Consider the following 19,616-nt stretch of genomic DNA (forward strand, 5'->3'; position numbering starts at 1 on the left):
CGTGTTAAGTAACACGTCTTCAACACGCAATTCTTATTTCTTTATTACATTGTTATTGTTTTCCTGTATTTTTCCTGCAAAAGAATACAAGTTATTATCATTAATACATGTATATATGCTGTTGGTATACAATATTTATTTTATTGACGACGTCGGTGGCAAAATGGATTGTACTGTCGGCGCTGGATGAGGGGGTTCCTAATAGCACAAAACTAACATACAACTAATTCGTAAGGTAGAGTCCCCTGAGAGGAATGTATAAGAAATAAAAAAATTAAAAAAATCAACCATAAGTTGATAAATTTATGACACATTTGTCATTTACTATGTTATTTATTAAATGTTATGGGTTGAGACAACTTGAAGGAGACAACCATAGATCAGTTTCGGAAATGGCGTTTTCGAAATTGGATCTGGTCTGAATGTACTGGGTAGTGCTCCGAGATAAATTTCGTTGCTCTAGTAGGTTCAGGAAATGTCTCAAATTAAGACCTGGTAATTGATGTGATAGTTTAATACACAGGGCGCACTATAAGTTTCCGGAACTGGCCACTTACATAAAGAATATTTAAAAGTAATTACAACATTTGGAAATGGAACTCTTTGGCTGTAGAATACAGTTTGTTTTAGTGACTGTCATTTTTACATTGTGGCGTCATTTTAGAAATTGGTTGTCTACATCACCATGGATTTAACTAGTGAAAATTTTCGTAGTATGATTTTCTACGACTTTAAGTGTAATGTAACAGCTCAGCGGAGCTTCGCTCGGCTTCAAACTGTAGACAGGACTCACTGCGAGATCGAATCGAAAATGAGGTATATGAAAAAGACTAAGAGTTACCAATATTACCCAAAGAATTGCAAAACTTAAGTCGCAGAGGACGAATTACATCGCTCGTAGAACAAATAGCCGATGGGACTAAAGAGTTCTCAAGTGGCCTCCGCGTACCGGAAGACGCAGCGTGGGTAGACCACCCAAGGGTGGTCCGACGACCAGGTGAAGGTAGAGAAATTTGCTGGATGCAAGTGTCGAAAGAATGGTTATTATAGCAATTTTGGGGGGTTCGACGTCCACTATCATCGTTTCATCCGAAAGACGTCTCTCGGCTAAGGGATCACATTTATTCACATGGAATCGCCTTGTGTCGGTCAGAAAAACTTTTAAGAGTCGATAGTACCTCAGTTAGAATTCAAATTTTTCCCGTATTAATACGGTTTATTTTACTCGGGTCGAGCGCAGTGACACTGGCTTAATTTCAAAATTTATTGTTTTAAAAACAAAATTAAATCCATTTCAAAAATTTATATCGCATACGTACAAAAAAGGTCAATGCTATACGTGTTCTATTTAATTCAGTTGATATAAAAAAAAAAACATGGGTATACTTGAAATACCTACTAAATACAGCGGTTTTCTTGTATAATTTCGATGTAAGTTCGTGTTTTCACACCGTATTTATTAAGAAGTGATTGATTCAACACTTTCGCTGTTACGCGGAATCAGCCAAAGCTATTTCAGGTTGTATAGACTCTGAAGTCCATACAACAAGAGCAAAAAAAGACGTAGCGCGTGTCGCTTCCGTTCGGATCGCCGCTTAAATCGACATAAAGATTCTTCTGAGTGACTTAATGCGATTCCATGACGATAAGACACAGAATAATATATTGTTCATAATTCATTGTTACGTTTTTTTAACTGCCTCCGTGGCCGAACGGTTACCATGCCGGACTGCCACGCAGAGGTCCCAGGTTCGATTCCCGGGCCGGGAGAAATAGTTGTATGGCCTACAATTATTTCTCTCGTGAGTTTGGGTGTAATTTGTGGTTGTCTATGTGTGTGTCCATGGCACCCGCGACACAGGGTTTCCCTAGTGCGGGGCTATGTTGAGTGTGTGCGTTATATGTATGTATATGTATGTACATTTAAAAAATTATAGAAATAACTCAGTTTCCCATTACACAAAGACAATTTAATGAGCATTGTAAAACCTGCTTAAAATAAAAATCTCAAATTTCATTTTTCCAGAAAAAAAAGGTAAAACTGATTTATTCGCGACATTAATATAGATAAGTACCGTTTAAAAAGACGCTATTGTACCAGGAATTATAACTTGTACGTTTGCGAATTCGCCTCATTAAATAAGGAACTGTTACATTAAATTCGCCTACTTACTTTTAATTAATGTTTTTAATTACTCTTTAGACCTTTCATCTTTATTAGAATTAGCTTTTATAATATTCGTTACCATTAGGTATATATTTATATATTAACAGCCTCCGTGGCCAAACGGTAACCATAGTCTTCCTTGCAGAGGAGGGAGGAGGAGATTACACAAATAAAAATAAATAAACAAATATAAATTAGACACACGCTTGGCCGCAATCTCAACCGTTGCCAATCGACGAAGATCACACCGACGATGTTACACGATTTTATAAAAAAAAATTCTAGTCTTCAATAGCCCTAAATTGTAGTTTTCGGGAATCAGTGTAATGTAATCCATTCCCTTACCGTACGTATTAGAAAGGAAGCAAAGCATTTCGTGCGGATAGGTGGTATATCAATGACATAAAGATGGAGTGTTCTGGATTATTTAGTCGATCGAAGGAGGAAAACGGTAAATGTAGAAATAAATTGAAAAGTTCTTGCGCACTCTCCGGATCGTATCCGATGGAACACCGACAACCAGGCCACTTTTCTGCGGTGTTCGAGATTTTGTAGCTTAGACTCTACAAGAGAGGCGTTGCTAATAAGTCAACAAGTGTATCTTTTTAAATCTTTCTGTTCTGGTCCTTAATTTGACTTTATTTAATGATTTTTGAATTTCACGATAATTTTCCACCGTGATATACATATATTTTTTGTGAAATAGCTCCACTAGTTTATTATAATTATGAATACAAAGATCAAACACAAAAAAAAATTCCTTCGACCCGACAGGATATAAAACTGTGCAACCACGCTGTACCGTAGCGTCGCTCTGCCAACTGAGAAAATTCTGCTACGTGTCTGTAGATCTTTGTACTGGGTTTTTTCGTAAGCGACATCTTGTCAGATATTAATGAACCTTCTCAGTCTTATCTTTTCTTATCGGGTCGAAAGAAATTATCTTTATGTTCGATCTTTATATTAAAAATTTTAATTGACTGTACTTGTTTTTGGCACCTTTTTATAACATGTTTTGTTATTCTATAATTGTGTTTTTCTGCGGTCCTTTTTTGTAAAATACGAACAACCTCGCGGGACTGTATCCTAAACCACCATCAACATCATAAACAACTTTTGTTTAATGATTTTTATCTACACACATATATCATAAACCCTCTATGATGTGTTCAAAAATCGCAAATTACGGCCAGCATGAAGATAAATAGTTTTGTTAGAACAAATTTCTTGTCTGTGAAAATGTTATTATTCCATAATATTAACATCAAATTCGATTTTGTTATTACATTCAAATTTCGAACAACTGTGAAAAACAAAACAATTTGATTCGACCTCAATTCTACTATCAGTCGAGATGAAGTTTTATTCGAAATGAAATGTCACACGTTACTTGATATCGAACGACACGATAGTTGAGGCCGACTCTAGTTTGTCTATGAATTAAAAAAACTCTGGTTGTGTGACATGCATGAAAAAAGTTTTTATTTGACGCCATTTCGCCAGTCGTAAGATGCGGTACGTGAACACATCATAGAGAGCTTATAATATGTGTATAGATAAAGCAGTGTACGTAACTGTACATAATTAAGCATTAAAACACTCGTGTGATGTAACAGTCACATAAACTACTATTAATTATCCATCAGATATTACTTTCGTATAAAAATAAAAATATTTAAATAGGTCGCTCTAAACGGTGATAACTCTGTGCGATTACAAAAGAAACCGCTGTCGCTAGCGAGAGCTTAAATACCCGTGGGGGTCATCGGGGAGGTTGTTTGTACATTTGAACTTACCTTACAAAAATACAGATCTACAAAATGTTAGATAGTACAAGAAAAACTTTATAGTTTATTTTTGGCAAATTTAATGTGTTTTGTAAAAAGTTCCACGACTTGTTGTTTGTGATGTTAGTAATATGTCCTGCGAGGTTGTTAGAATTTTAGAAATAACTCTGTATGACTCAGCACGAAACGTCAAGGAAAACGTAGTGTAGGACGCCCAGCGGCAAGATGGACAGACGACCTGAGAAAGGTGGCCGGCATCCGCTGGATGCGGGCGACACAATGCCTGTAATTTCACCAACACCCTTACCATCTCAAACCGGAACGCAATAATGCTCACATTGCTACTTGGTGGCAGAAATAGGTAAGGTGACAGTATTTCCCCGGACGAACTCTTTCACACGAAGCTCTACTACTACCAAAACTTGCAACTTATCGGAGGCACATGATACACAACTATACAATCCGCTTTTTTGTCTTTTAATTTAAGAAATTATAATAGTAAGTACCTATTAATAGAAACATGACAAAAAAGTAATTAATATGAACAACTCTGCACTATTACGAACAATTTGTACAATAAAGACAAAATGTCAAATCGCAAGAAATAAGAAAATTTTTTTTTTTTTTTTTTATGACATTAAGTAACGGGACGAACAAGTCGTGTGCCTGATGGTAAGCTACACGCCTGCCCATAACAGTTAATAAATTTGATGTGTGTATGGCGTTTAAATAATGACGACGGAACTCGCAGCAAAACAGCTTCACCGTTATTGCTCTATGATAACGCAACACCTCACACTGCTTGAGAAACAGTTTTACTACTACAAGACCTGCAGATATAAATTATCCATCATCCTACATATTCGTCGGACCTCGCCCCGACCGACTACCATTTTTTCCCGCAATTTGATTTTTTTTTTATGGTACTAAAATTCCCAGGAAGCAGTACAAAAATCCCTTCACACAGCTGTGGAGTCCAGGTCTCCAGAGTTCTATCGCAAAGGTTTAAATGACCTTCCGATTACATGGCAGAAATGTATAGACAACAAGGGAAAAAACTTTGATTAAACAAATGTATTTAATCTTAAAAAAAATTGTTTTAATTTTTCAGTGCGAAACGGCAATTTCATACGTTAACCCCAATATTAAACTCTGAAAAGAAAAACAGAGGGACTCAGGTCGGAGTTTATTTTATTAGATCAGTTTGGATGTTCATTACAAGGAAAATCAGCTAAACAAAGGAACGCAAAATCACACCGTCTGTCAAGCTGCGACCAATCACATGTAGAAACAAAAAAGGTCACACCCAAACGTAGAACCGGAAGGAACACGTCGAAGAAGACTTACTCGTATATTCAAAATTCGGTGACGATTTATACAGAGGACATTTAATTAGTATAATTTCCTTTAGGAAATGATAGTATAATATGAATAATTTTTGCTGTAGAAACCGTTGGTAAATTGTCAAAAATACTTATTCCGTTCATTTTAGTAGAGTACGTATAAAATCTTTCGCATGAAATATATTGACGAATATGTAGGATGATGGATAATTTATATCTGCAGGTCTTGTAGTAGTAAAACTGTTTCTCAAGCAGTGTGAGGTGTTGCGTTATCATAGAGCAATAACGGTGAAGCTGTTTTGCTGCGAGTTCCGTCGTCATTATTTAAACGCCATACACACATCAAAAAAAGTTTGCGATCAATAGCATAAGCTCCTATAATTCTTTAAATTTAACTTTATCAAGAAAAAATCTATGTTATATGCTTTCTTTAAATAGGAATACCCTGTTTGAAATTAAAATATAAAACTATTTTTTATTATTTATTTTTAAAAATTGAGCCATTAATCATAATGTAATAGTGATAGAAATTTCAAAGAAAGAAAAAGACTGTTTAATTAAACTTAAACAACAATTTATTATTAAAAGGTGTGAATTCAATATAAAATAACTCCTCCCCTGGCTCGAATACACGCGAAGATCCTCCTGGGCATGCTGAGGATCAAGTTATCCAGCATTTCCTGGGGTAACCTATCCCATTCTTCAATAGCGGCTTCCCTGAGCTCTGGAACTGTCTGGGGACGTGGCTCACGGTTCCATACTGCTCGTTTAAGAGCATCCCACGCGTGCTCTATTGGGTTTAAGTCGGGCGAGCCGGCAGGCCAGTCTAATCGTGTGATATCGTATTCTTGAAGAGCAGCATTGACTCGTTGAGCTCGATGTGCGGGCGCATTATCATCGACCAGTACAAATTGGTGCCCATGGTTTACTCGGAATGGTCTGACGATATCATCAATAGCAACTGCTTTGTACATGTCTGCTGTCATGAAGCCCCGATACGGGATCAAAGGCGTTCTAGCTCCAATCATAATGCCACCCCAAAAGGACACCGATTTTCCACCTTGCTGAACTGTTCCAGTGGCAGTTCTTTGTCTTTCACGGTCGCCTGGTCTTCTCCAGACACGGACACGTCGGTTATCTGGATGAGTGCTGATTCGGGATTCGTTAACGAAGAGACAGTTTTGCCAAATGTTTTCGTCCTCACCTTCTTCATTTTGCCGAAGTCTAGCCCACTGCAATCTTCGTTGTTGACGTTGCCGGGAATTGAGCGGAGCTCGCTAAGACCTCCGTGCTCGTAATCCAGCCTGGTGCAAGCAATTGCGAACGGTCTGCGTGCTAACTTCAAGCCCAGAGGCGGCCCTGACTTCTGCTTTTATTTTAGTGGCGTTGATTGTTGGATCACGGGCTGCCAGCAATCTCATATAGCGCTTTTGGGCAGCTGTAAAAACAGTTGGGCGACCGCTGCGGAGTCGGTCAGCTAAATTCCCCATTCCGTGATACCTCTGCAACATAGCCATGACACAGGATTGGGATATAGCAAGTCTGCGTGCTATTACTCTCGTGGTGTATCCTTCTTCCCTCAAAGTTACTATTCTAGCTCGTAAAACCTCTGATAATCCTCTTGGCATTTTTTCAATCACAACTTTCCGCGAAAAATATCTTGAGTCGCTTATAATTGACTAAATCAGATTTCTGAATGAGCGTAAGCTAGGACTGAAAGCCTTTTTATATGAAAAAACAATTGAACGGGGTCATTGTTTTATGTTCTACTTTATTTTTGAATAAAGAATCTAAAAAGAAGAAAAAATCATAATACAATCTACAGTAACAAAGAAGATTTCAGTTTTTCGAAGTGATCGCAAACTTTTTTTGATGTGTGTATGTCATATTGTGGGTATGCTAACATTAAACCATGACGTTTCGTGGTAGTTTGATACGGATCGGCTTCCATCATTACCTTCAATTCAACGTTATTCACATTTGTGACTGGTCTTCCTCGTGGTTCTTTCTTCAAGTCGTAATTTGCCGTATTTGCGTATGCCGTATCCTCTCCAAATACAGCATTGACAGTTTCTGCTACGTTAACTCCATGTGGAAATTCATATTCGAAAATTAGGTACTCAGATTTTCGCTGTATCTATCTTCACGTTAAAAGCTGAATGTAAAAACAATTGAAAGTCGAACAATCAAATATCATGTTTTTTAAGTTAAGCATGTTTTACTTTTCGTGTGAAAAACGTTTCACTCTGAAATCGGACACCATACAGGTTTAATTTTAATTTAAAGTGGCCAGTAAAATATGGTAATGGCAATTTCATATTTAAACCCCTATTAAATAAGTAGCAAATCATGAGAATTATAAACAATAAAACACGAATTTGGTTATAAGCTAAATTATTTCATACTCACAAAATTTGGTTGGGATTTCTATGCAAATTCAAAAATAAAACAAAAGATATCGAGTTCTTAGGTTTTCGCGATTGTTGTTGAAACCGACGTTTCGGGCCCGTTACAGGTCCCATGGTCATAAAAAACAAATATACGCGATTTAAATCCGGAAAAATAGTTTCATTTCCTATAAAACAAAAGACTTTCGTTATGATGAGTGGCGTTTCCAATGGCGTCGTTGAATTATACAATTTTAGGTTTTTAAATTTTGAGAATCGAAGCCAATAGTAAATATGTGTGCGGTTTTCTGTCTATAATACGTGGTACTTTTGCAATTCCTAGATAGTAAGATCTCCATTACACATTATACATATTTTCAAATGTAATAGAAAGCGACTACAGAATATATCAAGAAGCGTTTTCCAATGTGTTAAATTACAAATTCACTGCGATTGGCGACCCATCTGCCTACGGTGATAGAATTGCTATAAGTGCACCATTTAGAGAGATCTTTTTTATTAAAAAATGGGTGCGCAATTGATCTCACCTCATGGAAAGTGACGATGACGTCGACGACTGACCATGCACACCTAAATAATGCCTTTCGTTTAATTAAATTAAATTTTGCCTTGAACAGGCCCAGGTTATACCGTTCAGAGAACAAGTCAGGCAGGAAATTCCCCCACATTGCCTTTCGCCATATAAATGTGGAAACAAAACGCTTCGTGAGAATCCTTGGAATATCCACAATAAGTGGACCCCAGCCTACGTCTAGTCCCCCGGTGAAGAAAAGGAGACGGAATTAAATGTAAAAAAAATATCTTAGTTTTGGAGTCTACTAGAGTAGGTCAGGTATCAGGCCATTGACTGTACTTAATAACGTCTATGTCAAATTTTTTTGAGCTATTTGAAATCCTACTGCGAACTAAGTCATTTTAATCACTTTCGATTTCATGCACAGTTCAAACTGGCTAGGTAGGGAGATACGCTACGCTTCCAATTTGGAGTGGCAGGCGTTGATATCAAAGTTCACCAATCTTTTGCGCGTAATAATATTTAAGGGTCGGAAGTCAATCTCATAGGTATGAAAATTGAACGACATTCATAACGAGACACTCGGAATTTAAATAAGCTGAACAAAACCTACGCTACTGAGAACATTAAGTTAACTTCCAAAAGTTCCACAGACGATGTAATGACGCGAAATTAATAATTTAATTATAGTAGTCTTATTCTAAAAGTTAGTGAGCTTAAAGTCTGTCTTTTTGAAGACGCAGTAAAATGACAGTTTATTGCGCGAAAGTGTTGCCAACTTCCGAGAAGCTAGTGATTACAGTCGATAAATATTCTATCGACTATCGACTGAATATTGGTTATGTTTAACCGCTCACGCGATGCGCTCCTCCTACCGCAAAATTATGGAATAAATAGCCGAACTTATTTCATTTTTACCCTCGACCCATTATTCATCAAATTACTGAGCACAACTTCATTCGAACTGTCAATTTTTGTAAGTTCATACATACACTGCATTTAGAACTATGTTTATGAAAAATACAAAGAGGAGACATACTTTCAAGATTTTCATTTTAATTCAATATAGATAACTAAACTCAGTTATTCTTGTTAAAATGTATATGAAGAAAAATTCATCTCGATACTAGTAGGCCAACTGTCAAAATAAGAATAAAGAAGGCAATAACGCAATTAGTAATCATTGGAACGGCGTAACATTCCTAAATCAGCCATTTTTGGCAAAAATTTATCTTCTTTCACAATCTATCGATAAAACTATCGACAACAACGACATAACTATTTAAAGTTTTATGAAAACAGGCAACCCCACAAATGTCCATTTTACTTCGTCTTCAAAAAAGACAGACTACACTGTGTAAAATCTGCAAAATGACAAGTTTTCAGGAGAGAGATTTAAATATTCTACGAACGAAATTAGTAGATAACTTTTACGCTTTAACAAGATAGTTATAAAATTTGAAATGTTACTTAATTTTTTTCATGTAGTTCGTATTATATTAAAGGTCTGTTGACACATGGCCATACTTAACTTGCTCTGGTTTTCATGGTATAGGGAATTCCTTTGTTTGAGAGCAGTTAAGAAATAAATAAGTAAGATGTGGCTTTTATTACGATACAACATAACACAAGTACGACATGACAACTACTATTATTGTTTGAAATTAAAATTATAAGTATTTGTGAGAATTTTACTGAATTATTTCTTAGGCATCGCTCCTGGACTACAATTTAATCTATTTGTATTTTGACGTTCTACGAGAATGGCGTGCAAATCAGGAGGCCTAACGCTGTGGATGTCTATTTGTGTGTCCATACCCCTAGCGATACAAGGTTTCCCTAGTGAGTATGGGTGAGTGCGTTATTGTAATTATTAATCAGAGACTTCGTACGATATGAGGTCCTTCAAATAAGGCGTGAAGAGATATCTTGTAGGCATGCAGGGTGGAGGTAGCTAGGACAGTGATTGTATCAGCACTAGGTACCTTCACGTCTGGATTCCACTGCGTTGGTTGCGATTGGGTTATTTATTTTATTAATTTTATGCGGAAGGAGGTGGGATATTTAACCGCATGAAAAAATATTCAACACAAGCGCAGTTCGAACTCGGGCTGGCCAATCAAAGCGCAGTTGTCACAGTAATTATATGGCAGAATAGTTTTGAAACAAATTAAATGACATTTCATCTCTATTTCAGGATACTCGATGGATCTAGAGTAGCGATCCTCCAATTTTGACCGATTGTACTATGTAATCGTGTGAAAATGGAAGATATTTTTAAGTGATAGCGACTATGATGTTGAACAATTTGCTCAGTTGTCGGACTGGGATAATAGCGACAGCGACCAAGAGCTACTTGTGTCCTCAAGAACGGTTAAGATTAACTGACGCTGAATCAAGTCAAATCAAAACGGTATTTTTTAATTTAGATTATTTATCACATCACGAATACGAACAAACATCAACAAAACATAAATTGACACTAAGATTTCGCCGCCACCGCTGCGCCGTCCCTTTATTTTTTCAACAGACTTCGAGAAAGGAGGAGGTTCTCAATTCGTCTGTATGTTCCTTTTTTTGTATGTATGTTACGCGGTAACTCCGATAATTGTGAACCGATTTTCATGATTCTTTTTTTTTTGGAAAGGGGGTATTTCCACAGTTGCCCCATTTCATTTTGAAGAAAATCATCCACCTCGAAGGGTGGCTGTTCATGAAGATTCATTTTTATAAATAGCGCCTAACTTTAATTTAGGAGCCATTACTTTAATTGATTTTGCTATTTCTCCAATTCAAGGCGTTCCTACTTTTCTACTTTGAGTGAGAACCGATTTTTATTATCTCCAGTGTCAAGTCCTGTATAGTGGCGAACTAGGGGATATTTCAATAAAACTAGCAAATAGGGTAATTTCACGTACTTTTGAGGTCGGTTTTTTTAGTACTCTGTACTGAGATTATTATTACCATCCTATATGACCGTCCCGTCCGTTTGACAACAGACGTTCCGTTCTGTTCCTCGAAATACGTCATACTTGACGTACTCAATACTACAAATATTTTATACTTGAAAGTTTGCAATAAATTTATATTTTTGCCTAAAGCACATGTAAAATCACATTTATAAATAAATTAATCTTAGAAACATAACCACCATTTTATTCACTAATTCATGTAATGAACTTTTACTCCGATGCGTGGAACTAAACGTCAGAGAGGAAGTACATTTACTACCGATCCTTTGTTTAAGGGCGCTAGAGCCCAGATAGACATATTGAAATACAGATCCGGCAGCGATCGATGGATCGAACAAAATCTTGATAGAAAACAATCTTAGATTCAGGATCAAATATATAAAGCGGCCGGTAGGAGAATATAGATTATAAGAAAAATATTAAACCCTTTTATCTACATTTTTAAGGCTTTAAAGGCCTAAAATATAGGAATTCATTAGCCTCGCATTAGAATAAATTAATAAAATTTAACAAAATCCAGATTTTATTTAAAATAATAAAAGATTTCCATATTACATTCTTGCTTTGTTAACAATAGGACGTTCGGTAACTTTCATTCGATAGCTCGAGCAATCGTGCGGGTGTGACGTCATTTCGGTTTGGTTTCGAATACGACAGTTTGACGTTCGATTCGGGTACTGTGAATCAAAATGAAAAGAAATCGTACGATAATTAATCGAATTGGTCGACAACAGAATTATCGTGATGTTCTGAATCGACGTGCAGGTCAGGCAGCCGTACATAGTCATAAAGTTACAATGTTTAATTAATTATGGTTAAAACTTAGTACAATTCAAATGTTTATTTTACACTAGAATGCTGACGGTATCTGCACATAAATATGCTAATTAGATCTCGCAAACGAATGTTGAATAAATATCATTATAATATTTGAGAACAGTCCCCCGACATATCGACATCAGCAAACACTGCGATAACCGAATTTTGCAAATGTTCCTTTTTTAATGCCAAATTATTCAGTTAATTTAAACTTCTAAGGTCCTGTGTACATCAAAATGTACATAATATGTGGAATAATTGAAACCAAGACAATACTATTCCTATGACATAGGACTATATAATAATACTAGCCCTCGCTGTTATTCTACCATGGTCCATCATAAATTGGAAATCAAAATTAAAACATCAAAATGGGATATGTAAAATTATCAGACCCAGACAATATCATGCCTACAATCACGTAAACGCCCAGTGTAATTATATAATTATATTGATAATAACAGATTCAAATTGAGCATTATTCTATATGACCAAAACTGAGGGTAGGTATACTTACTTATTTATTATGTTTAAAATATTTTAATGTACATTCAGCGTTTGTGCTTTTCCCATTGTAATTTGCCGGTTTTAGGAAAATAAATTGAATTGAAAATTAAGAAAATAATACAAAAAGTAACAATCATATATTTTATGATATATTAAGAAGAAATTGTCGTATAAATATAGGTTTGAAAGCACTTTTGCAGGCTCTTGTGCAAAATTACAATTTTTAAATTAGCTTAGTGTTAATGGCCGGTGTCGATATGGCTCTTGCAAAGAAGAACCCGCGTATCCCCTCACGCGATACATGCAGCCGTAGACGCATACCACACCTAGAGGTGCCGGTGATGATTTTATACCGATTTATCGGATATCGAAATTATAACAGGTAAAAGAACTAATATTAATTGCTATTTCGATAACTACTCTAGCAAACCATAAAGTTTTTAATGCCTGGGTCTGTCATTTAAAAAAATAAACACCTTCAAAAATAAGTCACGACAATCGTGTTATTGTTTGGGCTGGTGATTTCGGTGTTTATTTATTGAAAACATACCGTAAGTAGCGTTTTTTAAGTTTACCCTGAATATGAATGTTTATTAACTATACTTTAAGGAATAATTTCATGGTAAACGTTAGAACCACTCAAACGGAATATTATCAGATTTATCCAAGTACACCTAAAATGTCATTAGTGCTTTTTAAGTGCAGGATTTGCGGCGTATTACTGCATTTTATTTGAGATGTTTTTGTTGGTAGTACGAAGGGTATTTATTTAGCAATGCAGAATATTAATTTTTTTTATAAAAACTTGTATTTAAACTGAATGCTTTTCTAATTTGCGAAACCAAATAGCCGCCATTTTGCGGTAGGAGGAGCGCATCGCGTGAGCGGGTATCATCGGACACACTTATCAGGTAATAACGTACGCACTCAACATAGTCCCGCACTAAGGAACCCTTGTATCGTGGGTGCCATGGACACATATACAGACAACCACAAATTACACCCAAACTCACGAGAGAAACAAATGTAGGCCATACATATGTTTCTCCCGGCCCGGAATAAGAACCTGGGACCTCGGCGTGGCAGTCCGGCATGGTAAACCGTTCGGCCATAAAGGCATCTCTTAGACTCGTCAAGCATTTAGACGCCATCCAGCTGAAAGACGTTTTCTCGAAGGACCCTTTATACTCTGTAGGGGAATTTATGGACCTTCAAATGCAACGCTATTGATTATTTCCTATTTTATTTTTATACAGTTTTATCTCATTGACATACTTTTGTTCTATTTATTGCCTTTCGATGTTATTGTTATGAACTTAAAACGGTCCTTGACAAGAACAATATTTGCAATATGTAATGACAACAACATTATTAATGAACTGCCATTTTTTGTTTGACAATTTCAATATAATTTCCTATAGCTACTTTGACATGTAATGCAATTATTACTCTAACATTATTCTTGAGAATTAAATAGTCTAATCTCCTTCTTCTCCGAAAGGACACCTAAAATACGTCTACTACAAGTTCTAACGCCAAAATAAATTAGCCAATAGTCGCTGCCAACGTGTGGCAGTCCCCTTAAGGTCAGATATAACACAACAATAATTTTACCTGTTACGAAAAATCTCGAATGCGTCATGTTAACGTAATGTCTTTCGCATAAGTCTGTACTTGTTATCTCAGCGTATCAATCACACAACCTGCCACTTTTGTCTTTTTGTTTGTTTATTAGTCACATGCATAAGTTCAAGTATGTTAATTATGAGAACTTTAACAGTAAACACCTTTGCAGGCACTATTCTGATATTTATTGTTAAATTCTGTTTAACCACATGTTTAGCAACGATTTCAACTGGCGCTTCAAAAAAATTATATATATTTTAACCTAATAATTAACCCTCCTTTATTGGCTCAAATTTCTTTTTTTATCCCGTCAATATCACGTTACATCCTTCGTCCGCGCCAATACCCTTTGTTTAACTTTCATTTAACCCGCATAATGACACTAAGACGGACACCATTCTTCGAAGCCCTAGCCGTAATCGAATACTTAAGTAGGACAAATAATATTGTCATGTTCAGCAACACTGAATCAAAATTCCTAACATCCGCTGGTTACTATTTGGAGACGGTCACTGCCCAAAGTTCTGTGGTCCAAATTCCGCTACTTAGCCTTGGCCGGTGATCAATTCAAGCTTTATGTGACTATGACTTACTTGTTTGGTTATAAGTACTGTAAGTGTAAGTTATACAAAATAAATAAATAAATAAACAATATTGTAACTCCATTTAGTTTCTCTTTTGAGCGTTACGATAGTCTTCATCGTTTTTTTTAGGTTAAGAATCTGCACATATTACCGGAAATACATACTTTCATATGTCTTTCATTAAATTATCTTCTCATTATTATAGATGTCCGAAATCTCTTCTCACCGAAGTCCCAATAAACATTTTCGTAAAAAACATGGTTTTCACTGGGTACTCAGATACTGATCCTGAAACTAAATCAGCTGCAAATGACTCACTGGCTAATCTTGAAAAGTGTTTTGGGGAATTTATCGCTCCCCTAACGAACAGTAAAACGGCCTCGTGAACTTCGTGAATGGCGATATAATTATAATGTTTCGAGGTTTTTACAAATAGCTTTTTATCAAACCGGGCAAACAATTTGCAATCGCTGACATGACAATTTATGTAACTAAAAACTGTCAAACATTTTCGGCAAGTGTGACACTCTCCTTGGCGACTCTCGTCCAAAGAGACTGCCACAGCCAGCCGGTGATAATAAGGGGCGTCTAACGCCGCCACATCACCCCCCCACGGACTGAAGAAACCGAACTTATAAACAAAAATTAGCCTATTCAACAAAATCACTAAAATCTTTAAAACGCACATGCCTTCCTGACCGGGTCGTGTAAGGAGTGCCGGGCGAGGAGGTGGTTAGTTTATCTGAAGGAACTGAAGACGGCAACTGCGGCGGGACTGTAGTCAGGGGATGGGAGGGGGTGGCACAGCAGGTGGGGGTCGAAAGTCATCGATGTGCGCAGGTTTCACACGATCGATGCTGACGGTGACTTTCCTTCCACCGACGTCAAGCGAAATTGTCTTGTCCCTTCTATCGAAGACGCGGTGAGGTCCGGAGTAAGGCGGTTGCAACGATCTTCGAGACGTGTCGTCCTGAAGAAATACGTAAGTGGCCGTCGCCAAATCCTTAAATATACAAGACGAAGGCCTGTCGTGGTGAGAAGCAGGAACCGGCCGAATCGACACCATCGCACGTCTCAATTGTATTATTAAATCAAATATCTCTGCGGGGCTGATTAGTTTAGGAGGAGCAACAATGAACTCGCCAGGAAGGCGGAGGGTCTCGCCGAAAACGAGTTCCGCTGATGACGCATTGATGTCCTCCTTACAAGCTGTCCGCATGCCGAGAAGCACCAGAGACAACGCTCTCGTCCACTTATCAGCGTGACACATGAGAGCTGCCGATGGAGGCGTTCCACCATGCCATTGGCGCAAGGATGATAACTGGTGGCGCGGATTCTTTTCGCTCCGCAGAAATCCATGAGTCGCCGAAATAGCGTCGACTCAAATTGACGCCCCTGATCGGTGGTGACGATGCTAGGAACACCGAAACGGGCAATCCATCCTGACACTAATTTATCGGAAACTTCTTCTGCAGCTCTCGTCACCATCAGCCAAACCTCCAGTGTGTAACGGTCTATGGCGGTCAAACAATAACTGAAACCGTTAGAACACGGAAGTGGGCCGATGATGTCGATGTGCAGATGACGGAATCGACTGGTAGGTTGATCAAATCGACCAACAGGTGATTTAACATACCGCGATACCTTGCTTCTCTGGTACTGAACGCAGCAACGTGCCCACTCGCGACAATCTTTGTTGATGCTAGGCCGCACGTAGCGACTTGCTACCAAGCGTAAAGATGCCCGTGCACCAACGTGGCTGAGGTTATGGCAACGGTTGAAAGCAGCTCGATGGAACGGCGAAGTGAGGTAACGTCGAGGACGACCGGTTGCGGTATCACATATTAGAGTGATGTTGGTGTCCGGGATCACAACCTGTTCCAATTTCAAGGCCGATTCTTCTTGCATTTTCGCCAACTCTTTGTCAGACATTTGAGACTGAGTTAGTGCGCCGAAATCGTCTTCGAGTGAAATCGCCTCGATGCGGGATAAAGTGTCCGCGACGACGTTATCTTCACCCCTAAAATATTGAATGTCAGTTGAAAATGGGCTAATAAAAGATAGCTGGTTCAGTTGCGGTGGAGATAATTTTTCACGACGTTGTACGAAGGCGTACAGCAGTGGCTTATGGTCAGTATATATAGTCACGTGTTGCGCTTCGAGAATGTGGCGAAAATGTTGTACGCTTTCGTACACCGCCAGCAAATCCCGATAATAAGCAGGCAATTGAGCTTGCCGAGGAGTAAATTTCCTGCTGAAAAAAGCGAGAGGATTCCAGGCACCGTCCACCTCTTGCTGAAGGTAAGCACCAACATGGACACTTGATGCATCGGTAAATAATCTAAGGGGTGCATCCATGATCGGGTGTTGCAATAACGTGGCACTAGATAGGCAGGCTTTACAGGTTTCGAAATGCTCCAGAAGCTCCGGCGTCCATGAGAATGGTTTAGTGCCTTTGCCATTGGTAGAGACGACAGCGTCAATTAAGGGAGCCTGAAATTTAGCAGCGTGAGGAATAAAACGTCTATAAAAATTTAACATGCCCAGAAAACGGCGCATACCCTGTACGGTTTTGGGAGGAGGAAAATCCAGTAGGGTTTGGATTCATTCTTGCGGAGGGCGAGTGCCATCGGGAGTTATAACGTAACCGAAAAATCGGGCGTCTCTTACTCCAAAATTGCACTTGGAAGGGTTCAAAACAACACCATAATCATGAAGGCGCTGGAACAGAGTCCACAGGTGGTCCTTGTAGAGAGCCTCGTCCTTAGAGAATATGAGGATATCGTCCACATAAGGAAAACAGAAATACAAACCCCGTGTAACCTCATCGATGAACCTTTGAAAGGTTTGACCCGCATTCCTCAAGCCGAAGGTCATGAATGGGAATTCGAAGAGGCCAAATGGAGTGGTGATAGCTGTCTTGGGAATGTCCTCTTGTGCCACAGAAATTTGATGATAAGCCTTTACCAGGTCAAGTGTGCTGAAAACGATGGCTCCGCTGAGGCTGTTGGCAAAGTCATGAATATGCCTCACTGGGTAACGATCCGGAATGGTCCTGGCATTCAGACTGCGATAATCGCCGCAAGGGCGCCAGGTGCTGTCCTTTTTCAAGGTCAAGTGCAGCGGAGACGACCACGGGCTATCTGAAAGCCTTGCCAATTGCCTTGTGCCATCTGTGGTTTTGATGTAATGCAGAGTATTGTGCTTGACTACTCTCGAAAGACCAGGCGGTTTGGTAATTTCCGGGAAGTCTAAAAGCAGGCGCGCAAATTCATTGTCAGAAACCACAGCCTTAACACTGAGTTGACTTATGTTACAGATGGAGGCAGAACAGAAAGCCTGGTAGAATCATCTCGTAACAGTTTGTTGCGGCAGTCCGGGAGTAGATTGAAATAGGCCAGAAAATTGGAGCCAATGATAGCTATCTCGACGTCTGCAATAGTGAAATTCCATCTGAATTCGCGACGGAGACCGAGATTTAATGAAAATGTGCGACTGCCATATATTTTTATACTGTTGCCATTGGCGGCACTAAGAGTATAGTCGGAAACTTTGCATTGAGTCGACAGAAGTTTCCGAGGGAAACAGGAAAGGTCGGAACCGGTGTCAAGCAAGAATTTAAATTTGGTTACCTTGTCAGTGACAAACAGGCGGCGACCAGTGAATTGACTGCAGTCAGCTAGCGCCATTACCGCTGGCTGCTCCCTTGGTTTTCCGGAATCGGATCTGACCAGGAGCACGGCCGGACATTTGACACCTTTGCCCTGGTACCGACGGTAGTACCAGCACAAGCCATGAGGCGTCGCGGACCTTGGTCTAGGGCAAGATCGGCGAGAACTAGATCTTGATCGCAAATGGCGTGTAGACAAAGCCGCTACCTGCTTACTGAGTGCCTGTAATTGAGCAATGATGGGGACCAACTCATTGTTAGAAGGCCCGAGTAGCGCAGTGGCGCACACAATCCCAGTAGATGAGGGAGTCACTTCCAAAATTTTGTCCGTCAGCTCAGCAATTTTTTCTAGGCTCAACTCAGCCTGGGCTGTCAAAGTTGCCTGGACCGTCCTAGGTAGTCTCTGGAGAAATAGTTCTCTTAAAATGGTCTCGTCTGTTAAGTTGGGGGACAGGGAGCGCAAGTGTCTAAGAAACACACTTGGTTTCCTATCACCGAGATCTTTCCCAGAAATAAGCTGCCTGATTCGCTGAGCTTCGCTGGTCGAAAACCGCTTAATCATTTCAGCCTTAATCCAATTATACCGCTGGCCAAGAGGGGCTGGATTAAAAACCTAGAATCTATCTGTGATACCACGTAGTTGTACTTCATTTCATCCTGAGTAATCGCTGATAAAGCGAACTGAGCTTCTATGTGAGCAAACCATCCGGCTGGTCGGTCAAACCAAAATGGGGCTAATTTGGGGCGAACACCATATGCCGCTGGAACGAGTGATAGTTGCTGAGCCTCTGAGGAGGAGGAGGAGGAGGAGGGGCCTGCGCGGGGAGGTTCATCCGCTAGTCTAGCTTTGAGCTCAGTGTTCTGTCCAAATAGTAACTCATTTTGAGCCGCGAGCTTCTCAAGTTGTGCCTTCAATTCATTCATAAGAACCACACCTCAGTTCGGGTAATAGGGTTAGTGATAAAATATTAAAGAAAAACACTTACCGGCAGGAAGTCAAGTCGGAAAAAAAAGTTAAAAAATACAATAAATACAAAATCCAAACGGCCGATGGGCATGTGACTCGTCGTGACCACTGGTAGATGACGTAGAACGCACGTTCGCACGTAACTGCTCACAAGTCGCAGTTACCCAAAATGTCGGAGCCGATCCTCCATGGAAACTCCAGCGAGCGTTAAAAAGGAGTATGAGGCCTCCAATTTGTATTACTTCATTCTCT

General features: G+C 39.0%; 1 protein-coding gene across 1 annotated transcript; it reads right to left on the bottom strand.

Moving 5' to 3' along the window:
• Positions 1–18,035: 18,035 nt before the first annotated feature.
• On the bottom strand, positions 18,036–18,959 carry LOC113232739. The gene has a single exon (XM_026467516.1). It carries the CDS (start codon positions 18,957–18,959, stop codon positions 18,036–18,038), a length of 924 nt encoding a protein of 307 aa, XP_026323301.1.
• Positions 18,960–19,616: the final 657 nt, after the last annotated feature.

This window comes from Hyposmocoma kahamanoa, unplaced genomic scaffold (assembly GCF_003589595.1).
Source record: "Hyposmocoma kahamanoa isolate Upper Pololo Valley unplaced genomic scaffold, ASM358959v1 78, whole genome shotgun sequence".
NCBI lineage: Eukaryota > Metazoa > Arthropoda > Insecta > Lepidoptera > Cosmopterigidae > Hyposmocoma > Hyposmocoma kahamanoa.

Excerpts from the sequence above, each read along its gene's own strand:
- LOC113232739 (XM_026467516.1), bottom strand. The coding sequence starts at position 18,959 with ATGATTAAGCGGTTTTCGACCAGCGAAGCTCAGCGAATCAGGCAGCTT.